The sequence below is a fragment of the Danio aesculapii genome, chromosome 6 (genome assembly GCF_903798145.1).
Source record: "Danio aesculapii chromosome 6, fDanAes4.1, whole genome shotgun sequence".
In the NCBI taxonomy this organism is placed as follows: domain Eukaryota; kingdom Metazoa; phylum Chordata; class Actinopteri; order Cypriniformes; family Danionidae; genus Danio; species Danio aesculapii.
This window is the reverse complement of record NC_079440.1, coordinates 20,764,708-20,780,913: the sequence shown is the minus strand read 5'-3', so window position 1 is coordinate 20,780,913 and position 16,206 is coordinate 20,764,708. Positions and strand designations below refer to the sequence as shown.

Sequence of the window (16,206 nt, the reverse complement as noted above, 5' to 3'; positions counted from 1 at the left end):
ACTTTTCGCTGGGACAAGTGCAGTATGATTCTCTCAGTCACTCCATCTTTCCTCTGGTGGCACAGATTGGGGGTTGGAGCAGTTGCTTCTCTGGTCGCTCTTATTGTACTCATCATAGTGTTCATATACAGGTCCGTATATATCGTTGTAATTTGAGATGATATGCTTAGACAGTGCTGTGAAATAGTACTCTATAGAGAATGTGGTATTTTTCAAAAATGTGAAAAGTGCAGTTATTTAATCAGAATTTCTAGATAAAAGATGTACATTTGCTTTCATGTTCTCTCATTTCTGTTCCACCCAGGAGAAAAAGTAAACAGGCTCTGAGAGATTATAAAAAAGTTCAGATTCAGCTGGAGAATCTAGAGACCAGTGTGAGATGACCGCTGCAAAAAAGAGTTTACAGGTAATTTGTGTATATTTAAGATCAGACTTCTAATGATTTAAAAGGATTACAAACTAAATAAAGTTTTATTACAGTGTAAAAGTGCTGAGTTCCACAAAATCGATTGAACATAACACAATTAAAGAGTCACAAAACACCATAACACATTTTTTAAGATGTTGACAGTCGTATATGTGTCCCACTCTGCTATAAACACTATTAGGACACACACAGTTGAAGTCAGAATTATTAGTCTATATATATAATTTTTTTCTTTTTTGAATATTTCCCAAATGATGTTTAACAGAGCAAGGAAATTTTCACAGTGCGTCTGATAATATTTTTTCCTTTGGAGAAAGTCTTATTTGTATTTATTTCGGCAAGAGTAAAAGCAGTTTTTAATTTTTTTAACTAATTTTAAGGTCAAAATGATTAGCCCCTTTAAGCTATATATTTTTTCCCCGATAGTCTACAGAACAAACAATCATTGTACAATAACTTGCCTAATTACCCTAACCTGCCTAGTTAACCTAATTAACCTAGTTAAGCCTTTAAATGTCACTTTAAGCTGTATAGAAGTGTCTTGAAAACTATTCAGTAAAATATTATTTACTGTCATCATGACAAAGATAAAAATAAATAAGTTATTATAAATGAGGTTTTAAAACTATTATGATTAGAAATGTGTTGAAAAACTCTTCGCTCAGTTAAACAGACACTGGGGAAAAAAATAAACGGGCTAATAATTCAGGGGGCTAATAATTCTGACTTCAACTGTATATTTCACAAAAAAGTGAAAATTGGTTATGACCGTGTTAGTAGTTTGAACAAAATAGATTTTGAGTGCACGTTATACAAGCTTTGCATTTGATGTTGGTAATTTACATTAAAAAACATCTGAACTTAAAAGTGTTTTTTTCATATGTTCTGGAATCTTTTTTCCTAATCTTACAGTGTATTTGCACTGGATATAATCAGTTCAGCATGACTAGAGACTATAGAATATATTAAAAGTAGTGATTCTGTCTACACTGAATGCACTCAAAAAATGATTTTTGCTGCTTGTTCAAACTTACTTATATTACATGAGTTAAAAACAACACATTTCTTAAAGGGCCATGAAACCCCCCTGTCTCAGCAGGGCGTTTTCACACGTCTAGTTTGAAAAAAGTCAGGAAAGTGGGTGAGTCCAGCTTTGTTTAGGTGGGAGTGTTGAGTGGCGAAAGAGGGAAGGCTTTGCATGAAAAAGGGGAGTTTCATTATGTGCACACGCTGATTTTCACAGCAGCAACACAGACGCAGGGGAGATAGACAGTGATTTGGAGAGCAGCATTTACAGCTGAGCTGTGTGGAAGTGGACGATTTTCAGTCTACAATATTGTAGTGATATTACTGTAAACTTAGTAATTAAATCATTTTGACTAAGGTATGTCTTTAAAAACTGAAAGAGTACTACTGACGATACTAACTAATTTAGCCTCTTAATAAACACAAACAAAGAACATTAATCACACACTTAAATGACAAATCCAGATTTCACCATTTCCAAAAGCTTTCATGTAAAAATGTTCCAAGCCAAATATCAAACTTAATTGTTTTATGGTCAACAACTTAAATTTGATAAAAATTATTAAGTTTAGCTAAATTGATTTGTGTTGGGACAACATGAAGGAATAGTGTGGAACTCTGCATTTTTTTCAGTGTGTGGTGCGATACGACAACAAATAATCGGATTTCTGGTATTTCCTTAAAGGAACTATCATTTTGTTGTTATAATAATAGAAACAATAGGTTACAATAGTGTATTCCATTATTCAAAAGACCAAACATGCACCTGCTTCAGTTTTTTTTTTCATAGTGCTAAATAAAAAAATGATGCAATAAATATAATCTATTCGTGAAAAACAAAGTGTATTTAAACAGCAATGACTGCACAGAAACCAAACATGAAAAGGTGTAAATTCAAATAATAAAAAAGAAAGTGGGGGGCATTTTTACCAGTATTTGATAGGACATTAGGAGGACAGAAAATAAAGTGGGAGAGAGGGAAAGGGGGGGCAGGATTGGGAAAGGTCCACAGGTCAGGATTCGAACTTGGGACCCCCTGGTGCACTATATGTTGGCACACTAACCACTTGGGTATCGGCACCTACCAAAAATTTGTATTTACACAAACCGCTTAAGCCTTTAACTGCCTGCTCTACCTAATGTCTGGTTGACCATATTTGACTGGTGTAAATAATGACTGTTAAGATCATTCAAACAATGATTTAAATAATGGCTTACACTCGCAGTATTGTTAGTATACAAAAAATCTAACTTTAATCCTCTTGCACTTCTACACTTGATTTTAGTTTTAATGTAAAAAAAAAAAAACAAGAAAACATGTTAAATGAGAATCTGAAATGTTTTATGGCATACTTCAAAAAATAAAGATGATTTAGTATTGAAAAATGTTTTATTTCGATTGTTTTTAAGTAAATTGGTCTTACACTTCATATTTTGATTATGGGATGTGTTGAAAAAAATGCATTAAGTGTTTTAACTAGTGACATTAGGAGTTAAGAAATGCAGTCCAAATTTTTTTAACACTGAATTTTGAGCAGACACAGACCCACTTTAGGGTGTAAAGATGGCTCTAGTTCTCTTAGTTTCTCCAGTGTAAAGCAGACTTGTAATAATTGCACATCTGACTCTTAAACTTTCTCAGACCTGATGACTGAAATGATGGATGTGACGAGTGATCTTGTGGGATCAGGGATCCCTTTCTTGGAGTACCGCATGTATGCAGAGCGTATCTTTTTCCCCGGACACCGAGAGTCTCCGCTTCGCAGAGACCTGGATGTGCAGGAGTGTCGGCGGGCCACGGTGGAGCAGGGACTCATTCAGTTATCTAATCTCCTAAACAGCAAACTCTTCCTCACAAAGGTACCTGAAGTAATACTTTCTTCTTTTGTCATTTTTGATCCATTTTCTCCTAAAATTACCTATTACATTATTCCTAACAGAGATTTTGAGCTGTATCTAAAATCGCCCCATATACTTATTCACTATTCCTTATATTAGTCCGCTAATAGAGTCCACCTAAAGGAGTGAATTTAAACACTGAGGTGAATTTGTAGTAGCTGTAGTAGCTAGAAGCGGTAGTTGCTGTACACATTAAAGAATCTACAAATCATTTAAACAAAATGATCATAATCATCATAAAAACAGCATTACATGTACTTACTATAATATTAGTAGACAACCCTAAAACAAGCCTACATTATGCATCCCTATAGTAAAGACATGTTATTAATGAATATTTTCCCATACTCTGTACACACACAATGACAAAATAACTGAATTTACAAACAATTTAGACATTTTGAAAGTTTAGATGGAAAAAAAAAAACATTTTTGGGGCACTATATGTTGGTGCACTAACCACTTGGCTGTGTATATATATATATACACACACACACACACAGTTGAAGTCATAATTATTAGCCCCCCTGTTTATTTTTTCCCCAATTTCTGTTTAGCGGAGAGCAGATTTTTTTTCAACACATTTCTAAACATAATAGTTTTAATAACTAATTTCTAATAACTGACTTATTTTCATCTTTGCCATGATCACAGTAAACAATATTTTACTAGATAGTTTTAAAGACACTTCTATACATCTTAAGTGACATTTAAAGGCTTAACTAGGTTAATTGGGTTAACTAGGCAGGTTAGGGTATATAGGCAAATTATTGTTTAGCAATGGTTTGTTCTGTAGTTAATCGAAAGAAATATAGTTTAAAGGGGCTGATAATTTTGACCTTAAAATGGTTCACAAAAATTAAAAACTGCTTTTATTCTAGCCAAAATAAAACAAAAAGACTTTCTCCAGAAGAAAAAATATTATCAGACATACTGTGAACATTTCCTTGCTCTGTTAAACATCATTAGGGAAATATTCAAAAAAGAAAAAAATTCAAAGGAGGCTAATAATTCTGACTTCAACTGTGTGTATATATATATATATATATATATATATACACCTTATATTAAATTCAGTGGTGGAAAGAGTACTGAAAAATCATACTTAAGTAAAGGTACCATTTACTTGCCTAAAAATGTAGTGCAAGTAGAGTAAAAGTATCTGTTGTAAATATTACTCAAAGTATGAGTAAAAAGTAGACCTTTCAAAAGTACTCAAGAGTAGTGAGTAATGATTATTATGCTGTAAAAAGCTGATGCGTTAACATGTAATTTGTGGATGTGTGTAAACGTAGCATTCTGTAGTGCATTTAGTTATTGCCTAGCAGGCACACAACATCATAAGACGTTAATATTAGGTTAGATTTAGGTCGTGATGTCAGGTGACCAAAATGGACAACGTTATTTTGATGTCCAATAACGACGTCAAATGATGTTGATATTTGGTTGATTTTAGGTTGTGTTGGAAAGTGACCAAAATCCAACGTCGAGCCAACATCTTAAACCAACGTCATGTTGACATCAAATAGTGACATTTATTCATCAGGTATGGCAACCATAATCCAACCTTTGATAGATGTCATAGTGGTAATGTCCACACAACGTCAAGCTGTAACATCATTAGATGTTGATGGTTGGTTGATTTTAGGTTGGATGTTTACCACTGACGTCGGCCTGACGTTGAGTTCTGATGTCAACCTGATTTTATTTCCAAACAAAATCCAACGTCCCCTCGATGTTGGGGTACACCATCAATCTTACAGTAAACCTTCTCATCAGTGACGTGCATCTAAACAGTCTCTGGGTCAATGCGTGTAAAGATTTTAGACATCTTCTTGGACACTTTTAATGCTTCCAAACAGTTTGCTGCATGTCTTGAGGTAGTTCATTATGATGCGATTTACCTTCTATGTGCAATTTGATTAGACAGGAACCACAGGACTGATTATTCTAGACAAGAAAAAATAATGTAGTGACTGCAGGTTGAAGGAAATTAGTGGAGTAAAAGTACCAATACAGCTGTAAAAATCTAATCAAGGGAAAGTAAAAGTACACATTTTTAAAACTACTTCGTTTATTACAATTTCTGAGAAAAACTACTTAATTACAGTAATTTGAGTATTTGTAATTTGTTACTTTACACCACTGATTAAATTATTGTCAAACTCAAGTAAACATCCCTGCTCGATAATTTAGCAGCAGTCAGCACAAAGTAGTTCTTATACCTATTTGATTTACTCATCAAAATCGTTTCCCTGAGGGTAACATGTTAACCTTTTACTCATTGAAATATTACTGGGGAAAACGCTGGAGGTTATTATAAAACTTTTGAATTTTATGACTTTACTGTATGAACTTTTAGCATCAGATAAAGGGTTAAACAAAAAAAGGAAGATTGAAAGAAATGTCTTTCTTTTAAAACAATTTTTTAGCACTCCGAATAACACATAATCTGTGTTTCCTTGTTGCATGTTACGTTTGCACCTTTTTATTATAGTTTATTTACTTTATCCTTAAAACAATTCTCTAACCTCATTTAATGAGATCTTATTTCACCTTTTGATATCCATTCTCTCTTGTAGTTTATTCACACTCTTGAGAGCCAGAGGACATTTTCACCCAGAGACAGAGGATATGTGGCTTCTTTGCTCACTGTGGCTCTTCACAGTAAGCTGGAGTACTTCACTGACATCCTCAAAACATTGCTGAATGATCTGGTGGAGCAGTACATCGCCAAGAACCCTAAACTTATGCTCCGGAGGTAAGAGTAATGCAACAGTTTATTAATATTCACTGTTCTTTTACAATCACTATGATTGAGGCTATAATTCTCTTCTCAGAACTGAGACGGTAGTGGAAAAGCTCCTGACTAACTGGATATCCATCTGCCTATATGGCTTCTTAAGGGTACGTATGAAAATGGCTAAGATTGTATTATTCGTAATGTCTGGGTGGGTTTAACAAAAATAAAATGAGATGATCTGTGGATGGGGTTTAAAAGTAATAAGCATGTATGTAAAACTGTGGTCCAAGATTGTACAGTTGATGTCAAAATTATATTAGCTCTCCTGTGAAATTTTTATTTAAATATTTTCCAAGTGATTTTTAACAGAGCGAGGACGTTTCACAATTAGACGTTTTCCTAAAATGTTTTTTTCTGAGGAGGAGAGTATTTTTATTGATTTGGTTTTTTTTATTATTATTATTTTTTTTAAGTTTGGCTGGAATAAAAATTTTTAAATTCAATATTATTAACCCCTTAAGACTTTTTTTTATACCTACGGAACAAACCAGTGTCCAATGACTTGCCTAGTTAACATAATAATCTAGTTAAGTCTTTAAATTTCAAGTTAAATACTAGTATCTTGCAAAATAAGTGAATTTAAATAGAAAATGTTATGCCCTGTCTGTCAACATGGCAAAGACGGAATAAATTTGGGGAGGGCGGAGCACAAAGTAACACATTTTGATTTTGGCCAAATAATGAACAAAGTAATGGAGTAAGACAAATAATTTTTTCATCAACAACACGCAAACCTTTCCTACAAATGAGCATTGAAAGTATGATCGCCGGACCTGTGGTTTATGTGCAGTATTGACAAAAGTGCCAGGAGTAAAAATTACTATTTACCATTTACCCCACCTGTGGGGCAAGTTGTAACAGACAGAGGGTTAGTTGTAACGAGTTTAAAAAGTCAGATTTCACACAATTAGTTTAAATTCAGTTTACTTTAAAGGAATATTTCCTCAGTACTTAACAAATTTTTTTTATTGTACATAGCACAGTATGTTTTTTTATTTATCTATGGGATAAACACATTTGGATTTATTTGCATTATTATTCATTTTTATACAAAGCATTTATTTGCATTATTAGCAATAAAATAGATTTTTTCTATTAAAATGTAGTGTCTATTTTAAAACATTTTTATTTAAAGTTCTCAACTCACCCCGCTGTGTCATGTTTTCCTCAAAACTGACTAGCAGTCACTGTGTTTTTTTACACCTTTCAAAATGGTTCCATCTTTTAGCCTAAAAGATGATGATCACAACAATAAAAGATTTTACGTACATACTTTCACAGATTTTTTTTAAATACAAAAAATATTGAGTATAATAAAAAATACTTTTAATGCTGAAAAAAAGTTTTCTCCTGTGTTTCTCATCCAAATTTCACCAAACTTTTTTGATAATTGGCAGGAAGACGTCTGCTGATACTGGTGAAAACCTCGGAAGCATGCCATGGTTAGCCCTGAGCAAATACCTTAAAACTCAATGTTACATTTTATCCCACGTTACGTTGTGCCCCGCACTCCCCTAGTTATTAGAATTTAGTTATTAAAACTATTATGTTTTAAAAATGTGTTGAAGAAAATCTCTCTCCATTTAGCAACAATTGGGAAATATTTTAAAAAGAATTTAAATATCACATGAGGGCTAATAACTTCAACTATAAGTAATCTCCGGAAACTCACCTCAACTCAAGTAGAGTGCACAATATTGTGGCTAAAAATTTTAAATAAAATAGTGCTACATATTACAATAGTGCAATAGTGTCTATTGGATGAGATGTTTAATCGAGATCCTGACTCCTGACTGGTCATTAAAAATCCCATGGCACTTCTCCTAAAGAGTGTCCTGGCTAAATTCCCTCAATTGGCCCTTACCCATCATGGCCTCTCAATCATCCCCATCCACAGAATTGTCTCTCCGTCTATAGCTGGTGTGTGGTGATGCACTAGAGCTGTTGTCCTGTGGCTGCCGTTGCATCATCAGGGTGTATGAGCGGGGTCTTAAAAAGTGTTTAAAGTTGATAAATCATTTATGAGAAAATTAAGGCCCTTAAAAGGTATTTAAAAAGTCTTAATTGCGTTTTTACAAGGTCTTAATTTTTGTTCAAGTATTGTCCAGAAAAAAAATGTCTTAATGTTAACAACGGCGTGCTCTTCCGGGTGATATCACGTAATTTGCGACAAAGTGGGAAGGTGATGTGATACTCTCCACATCTAGCGAAACTGACGCCAAAGTGGAAAAATGTAAGTTTGCGTACTCATGGTTGGAGAAAGAGGAGTTTAAACAATGGCTAAAACCTGTCGCTGAAAACAACCACGTAGTTTATTCTTTCAAGGTTTGTTTCTTCTGAGCTTATTTGAATTCTGTTGCATGGTTGGGCTCCATTTATTTATTTAACTACAACTGTTTATTAACAACTGTTTAATGAGTTAAAGGTTTGATTATGATTAGAACTTGAAGTTGCGATGAGGTCTTCAAATTTTCTGAGAAGCTCTTTAAAAAGTCTTAAAAGGGTATTAAAATTATCTTTAGGATTCCTGCATCTACCCTGATCATCCAAGTGGATGCTGGAGAGACCCCTCCACCCATGATTGTAAAGCGATTTGGGTGTATAGCCATACACAATAAATGCACTATATGAATACACATTACATTATATAGTACAGACTTGACTGAAAACCAAGAATGTCCTTTTGTCATTACTGATTTTGGCTTTTTTAACTGAATAGATTTGTGACGTGTTGTGCAAATGCCATGTCTTATTGTGATTGTATTTCTGCTCTCTGTGTTCAGCATTCAGCTGGTGAGCCTCTGTACATGCTCTTCAGAGCCATTAAACACCAGGTGGATAAAGGACCTGTGGATGCAGTGACTGGCAAAGCCAAATACACCTTAAATGATAACCGCTTGCTGAGAGAGGATCTGGAGTACCGCACTCTGGTTAGCCTTTTTTTAAGCAAATCTTTTTGTTATACAGTTTTTGTGCATTAGTCTAACTAGGTAACAGAGTATACCAACAAACCACTGTTAAAAACAAAACAAAACTCAATCTTTGTGGCACTTAATGCCAAAATGCTATGTATCCTTGTTTCAATGTGATTACACAAGTAAAGTAATATTATAAGCTAATTAATAAAGTGTGGACATGTTCATACTGAAAATGTGTGCATAGAATAGAAAAAGAATGACTATTTGATTCATGAACAAACTTCGTGATGTTTTAAAGAACAAGTCCTCAGCCCTGAGGTTTTTGCCTAAAAATTATAATCTCATCTCATGTAATCAATTTATTAGTGTTTACCCTAGGCTTATGTTATTCAGTGTCCAAAGCTGCTTAGTTCTGTAGCTCTCTATAGTATAGTTTTCAGTATATTGGTCTATACAATCACTATAATGGTGGTGGAGTGGGTAGCACTGTCACCTCACAGCAAGAATGTCACTGGTTTGAGCCTCGGCTGGGTCACATTTCTGTGTGGAGTTTGCATGTTCTCCCTGTGTTCGCGTGGATTTCCTCCAGGTGCTCCGGTTTCCCCTACAAGTCCAAAGACACACGGTATAGGTGAATTGGTCAAGCAAAATTGTCTGTAATGTATGAGTGTGAATGAGAGTGTATGGGTGTTTCCCAGCGATGGGTTGCATTTGGAAGGGCATCTACTGCATAAAAGATATGCTGGATAAGTTGGTGGTTCATTCCGCTGTGGCGACCCCTGATTAATGAAGGGACTAAGCCGAAAAGAAAATGAATGAATGAATGAACAATCACTATATTTTGCTTATTCTTTAGTGATGTCTTATTGTTGTTATATTTTATTTATGTTTTATTAAATCTGCCATGAAAACAAGCTATGAAATCCAAAGTGTAAATGTGTATATTTAAATTTAAAATAAGGTGAAAATACAGTTGAAGTCATAATTATTAACCCCCCTGTTATGTTTCCCTAATTTCTGTTTAACGGAGATAAGATTTTTTCAACACATTTCTAAACATAATAGTTTTAATAACTCATTTCTAATAACTGATTTCTTTTATCTTTGCCATGATGACAGTAAAAAATATTTTACTACTTATATTTCAAGACACTTTTGTACAGCTTAAAGTGACATTTACAGGCTTAACTAGATTAATTAGGTTAACTAGGCAGGTTAGGGTAATTAGGCAAGTTATTGTATAATGATGGTTTGTTCTGTAGACTTTAGAAAAAAATATAGCTTTAAGGGGCTAATAATTTTGACCTTAAAATGGTGTTAAAAAAATTCAAAACTGCTTTTATTCTCGCCGAAAATAAAACAAATAAGACTTTCTATAGAAGAAAAAATATTATCAGACATACTGTGAAAATGTCCTTGCTCTGTTTAACATCATTTGGGAAATATTTAAAAAAAAAAATCAAAGGGGGCGGGGTAATAATTCTGACTTTAAGTGAATATTTATGATTACATTTAAATATTAATGAAAAACCCTCATGCCTTATGTGCTGTTGACATATTTGCATTAATTTTTATATTTTTTATATAATTTTATATTTTATGTAAAAATGGGTAGTATAAATAGAAATAGTTTGGGTTTTGTTTTTAATTGTAGGCTTTAATATAATAGTAATGTACAAGTAACCAAAATTCCATTATTATAGATTTAACATTGTTCTCACTTTTCTCTGAATCTGAAAGAAACAACAGCCAATAGGAAAAGTAAATATGTCAGCTATTCTAGTGTCATTTCTTAATTAGGATTGATCTCAGATTTGTCTGTTTGCATTTAGATCCTTTAAAAAACATTGTAACACTTCTAAATATGCATTTAACTTTATTTGAATAATGACTCAATTATAGAGCTAGTGTTTCTTCCTATACTGATAAGGTAAATGTGAATTGAATTGATAAACTTCCAGTGAACGGTTATTGTGACTTTTTTTCCATTTTATACGGGTCCTTTTACAGAATCGATGTTGTAATGTAATTAAAATATAATCAGTTAAATAAACGTTGGCATTCAATTAGTTGCTCAAGCGTAAAACAAGTTGAAAAGCCGTTAACATGCACCATTGAAGCTCCATTGAATATACTGGGGTAAAATAAATGTTCATATTTTAAACACATGGCGGGGAAAAATGTAATTTAATGCAATGCTTCTTGTACAATCTCACTCAGGCAGTGGGGATCGCTGGTTTTTAAAGAAAACAGACCTTAAACACGCAGATTTTGTAATAGGATACAGTTCATCGGAAGTGCTTGACCCAGGATACTGACAAATTAAAAGTCTTTCCGCATATACCCCATTGTGTTTTACTAAAGTCCCTTTAAGGCAGGTCATTTCACTTGGCGTCCATCTTTGAAATGCTTCTCAGGCAGTAGGCTCTGGAATTCTGTTTGAATTCAATTTAAATTTTCCAAAACTGTTTGCCAAGCTCACGATTAAATTTCATATTTGGATTCACCAAATAAATTAAACAACAACAGTCTCTTTAGTTTTATTTCTAAATGATCGAATCACACAAAATCTGCAGAAACTAAAAACACACGTTTGGTCCAAGTCCCTCCCCCTGGAGAATTGCCAGTGTAAAGAGATTGATGATTGACTCCACCTAAAAGGCGGGGTTTCATTTACCATATTGACCATTACACTTTTCAAAACTATACTGATTGGCTCCTCTACTAAAAGCTGGGGCTCCATTCACCATATTGACCATTACACTTTTCAAAACTGTACAAGTGACATGTCTTGTGTCTTCTATAGTCTTTGGTTTTACCAAAGTGCTTAGAATGACCAAGAGGTGATACTCAATAGAACGTTCCATTGCAACAGCAGCGCCCAGCAAGAGCCCCAGATTCTGAAATTTTGGAGTGAAAGCGATCGGCTATCTATTGGATCTTATTACTGTCGCGATGGCAAGCAGCTGCTTTGTTTTTTATTTATTTATTTAAATTGTGCATTAAAGCTGAGATACAACCTGAAAGATGCCAATACAATACTTACTATCACAATCATCAGCACTTTTAATAGTTTATTTTACAGACTTATAATATGCTGTTGTTCTATTGGAATTTTCATTCCAAAATGGCCGCCGCTCTATCTAGTGTCCCAAATTGCACTAGAGTGTCGCCTTTTGGTGATTCTATGGTTTTTGGTTTTATTTAACAAAGAGTAGATTGATTAAAAATTAAAATTTTGCACTTAATCGAAATCCTGTGTCATCCGAAGTCAAGTTGGATTTGCCAATAAACAGAGCACTCACAAATTTGTTTTTGCTTGTATAAAAAAAGTACTCTTTCACTTTATTCTTTTTTATTCTTTCTCTCTTTAGACGGTGAACGTTCTGATGCAGGGAATAGGCATGAATGAGGCTCAGCCGGTTGCTGCTAAAGTTTTAGATTGTGACACTATAACCCAAGTGAAGGAGAAGATTCTAGACCAGGTGTACAAGGGCACCTCATTCTCTCATCGACCACATACCGACTCTGTAGACCTGGGTGAGAACAACCATTCATGTCTGCTCTTGCTCTCGCATATTAGCTATATCCTGCTTTTATTCTTTTATTCATCGTTTCTTTTCAATTTTTTCAGAATGGCGCTCTGGTGTAGCTGGTCATCTAATCCTGTCAGATGAAGATCTAACATCTGTGGTTCAGGGCAACTGGAAACGTCTCAACACGCTCCAGCATTATAAGGTACAACACAATCTTTGAAACGCACTGTGCTATTCAATATTGACGCCAAGTTTTTTTCTTTACAAAGCACTGTTTACAATGTATATTGTTACATACAAATGAACCTGCAGTCAGACTAGAGTTTGAGCTTGCGAAATTCTGTACTACGGTGCTACGAAAGGGGGTGGGATTAAATAAGATATTTAGACATATAAAAAAGTGAGCGATTGCTCTATATTTTAAATTTCTGTCCAGAGAGGTCATGTTTTGATCCTCGATTGGTCTCATGCAGTCAAGTGATGCGATTTCGCAGGTCAGAGTTCACCAAGCTTGAACTTTGCAATGCAGCAAACTGCGAAACTTGCGTTTCCGATCTGCCGCATTCGCGTGCTTATGTATGGAGGTCTATGGGGAGAAAAGTCCAGTATGACTGCAGCTTAAGTATGCAAATAAACTTAAAGGAACACCCCACCTTTCTTTTGAAAAGGGCTCATTTTACAAATCTCTTAGAGTTTAACAGTTGACTTGAACCATTTTTGAATCCATTCAGCTGATTTCTTGTTCTGGCAGGGTCACTTTTAGCTTAGCTTAGCATAATGAATTGAATCAGATTTGACCATTAGCTTTTTGTTACAAAAAAAAAGTTTTGATGATTTTTCTATTTAAAGCTCAAGTCCTCTGTGGTTACATTGTATAATAAATGATGACAACTATTTTCTACTATTTTTCTTACTGTTTTCTAGGCCAATATTGCAAGTCAAAATTGCTAGTCATATTGCTATATTTTTATTTTGGCGTAACAGTCAAAAAACTCTGCTGCTGTACCATATCTGCACCAGGTGGAATTATGTTATGCAGTGCATGACGATGGGCTACTTTCAGAGGGCTGAGAAATGAGCTGAAGGGATTAAAAAATAGTGCAAGTCAACTGTTAGGAGGCTTGTAAAATGTCCCTTTAAAGCATAGGTCTCAAACTCAATTCCTGGAGGGCCGCAGCTCTCCACAGTTTTGCTCCAACCCTAATCAAACACAGCTGATCTAGTCGTGTCTGGTAGCCTTGAACACCTTGATTAGTTGGATCAGCTGTGTTGGATTAGGGTTGCCGCAAAACTGTGCAGAGCTGCGGCCCTTCAGGAACTGAGTTTGAGACCTATGCTTTAAGGGGTAAGTTACCCTAAAATTGAAAATTCTGTTATTAGTTGTTCACTTTCATGTTCTTTCAATGAGATTTTCGTTTATCTTCAGAACACAAATTAAAATATTTTTGATGAAATCCTAGCACTCTCTCATCTTCCAAAGACTGCAATAGTTCCAAATGTTTAATGTCCAGAAAAGGAACCAAAAACAATGTCAAAGCATTCCATGCCACTTCAGGGGTTCAAGTGTAATCATACAAAAATCCAAAAAACATTTTTGTGTGCCAACATTTTTTAAATACCACTCTGTTTGCCCATATCTTCTCTCTCAGGTCAGGGTGCACATTTACTATAGGTTATACAACATATCAATTCATCATTAGACATCATTAGCGTCAGCAGCAGAAAACGCAAGTATGGTATTTATAGTAAAGGCGTACATTGATCTGATATGGAAGACGTTGGCAAACAAAATGGTTCTTACAATTTTTTGAACTGAAAGAGTCACAGAAAATGTGTTTGAAGGTGCGGGGCATTTACCATAGCTCAGAATTTTCCAAGTGTAGTCCAATAAATTCTATAGAAATCTACTCAATGTTGTATGAAATCTAAAAAACAAAACAAATGCATATAAATTCCTGTCATGAAATTCTGTTTGGATGCACAGGCTAATAGGTCCAGTTCAGTCTGTAGTGTGTTTTCACTAAGAAACCTGAAGAAAGAGTCCAAGTAATTGGCAACCCTATAGTATAGAATGTGCCAATAAAGACACAAGCCATTGGAGTCCAATGTCTGCTTGATTCAGAACATAAAAAAAAATTTAAAAGTGCTGGTTAAATCTAAATGTAAGTTTTAATTCATTACCATGCTAAATCTCTCAGAGATGTCATGACAGAAATATGGAAAATATAAAGAATTTATTAAACTTAGAACATATTCACATATTATTTGATTAATAAGATTATTTTAAAATCAAATTGAATTTATTTGGGTATTGAATTCATCAAACTCACTCACTTTCCTACAGCCTAATGCCTGATTTATCAGGGATTGCCACAGTGGAATGAACTGGCAATTAATTGATCAAACTCTCACTATATATTCATAGCTCTCATCCTATTAATTAGTCAGTTTGTAACATTTTTGTAAAATTCATTACATTTATTTGTAGATCAAAATCCATTGAATTTTACAATTTAAACCCATTATATTTTTAATGGACTTGACCCAACCAATACAATAAGTGACTAGGCGTATGGACAAAACAGGAGTGCAAATGTGCGTATGCCACTTCCCACTCAAAAGTTGTAAAAAAATTAAAAAATTAACATGATGGGAAAATGTGCGCAACATATTTAACTTGCATATATTCTTCATTGAACCACTTTAAATCTTCATATGAGCCATAATCATTAATAAATAAATTCTAATTTGTTTTGGTGTAGATTCACTTTAAGGAATGTTTCCTTGCTAATTGTATAAATCAAACCCCAGTTGTATGTTGTATTGCTGTAAACAGAGATGAATAAAAACTAATGCTAGTTAATTAATGTTGTAAAGTGTTACCAAGAATAGTTTTTCACTTTTTTTCTTCGCATATTTTTGGATTTTAGGTTCCAGATGGTGCAACTGTTGCTTTAGTGCCACGCCACAGCAAACACATTCACCATGATACCCACGATTACATCGCCGGGGAGAGTAAGTAAAATGACTGTGTATAGTGTTCATGTTCACATACACACAACACACAATCGTTTAGATTAATTTTGAAACATTTAAGCTAAAAATGGAAGGCTCTGGTGATAACTAATAGTACACTCCCTTTGATGAAGGTACAATATTGTACCTGCAGGTTTTATAAACCACAGGTACATTTTGCTTTCCCAAGTACAAATCATGTCCTTAAAGGTACAAACTACAATGTTATAAATTTGTTTCTTTGTCTTAAGGTACAGTCCTCTTCCGTAAAAAAGTACTGCCCCAGTGACAAGGGTTTGTACCTTCTTTGGTACAACATTGTAGCTTTTTTTCTGAGAGTGTATAGCAATAATTTGAATACACATAACTAGAGTAAATATACAAGACTCCATAAACAAACAAAAAAAGAAATTTGTGAAAAGATTTGTCCATTAATTAATATAGTCTATATCTAACATTCAGTTCAACAGATTATCAGTGTGTGTCAAGATGAGATCATATAATCTATAACTAATGTTAAGACATGCTAGGAACACAATGAAACCTGAACATTGTGCTAAAAATGCTATGCAGTGTGGTAAG

The 16,206-nt window shown here is 34.1% G+C and overlaps 1 protein-coding gene across 1 annotated transcript in view; it reads left to right on the top strand.

The window, feature by feature from the left end:
- Window positions 1–387: 387 nt before the first annotated feature.
- Window positions 388–16,206, top strand: part of LOC130230636 (plexin-B1-like) — a 40,669-nt gene continuing 24,850 nt past the window's right edge. Inside the window, exons 1-8 of the mRNA XM_056459766.1 lie at window positions 388–406; window positions 3,096–3,313; window positions 5,935–6,113; window positions 6,193–6,259; window positions 8,939–9,085; window positions 12,448–12,613; window positions 12,708–12,811; window positions 15,540–15,624. Coding sequence (XP_056315741.1) covers window positions 3,101–3,313; window positions 5,935–6,113; window positions 6,193–6,259; window positions 8,939–9,085; window positions 12,448–12,613; window positions 12,708–12,811; window positions 15,540–15,624 — 961 coding nt within the window. The 5' untranslated portion in view covers window positions 388–406; window positions 3,096–3,100. The remainder of the gene's footprint in view (window positions 407–3,095; window positions 3,314–5,934; window positions 6,114–6,192; window positions 6,260–8,938; window positions 9,086–12,447; window positions 12,614–12,707; window positions 12,812–15,539; window positions 15,625–16,206) is intronic.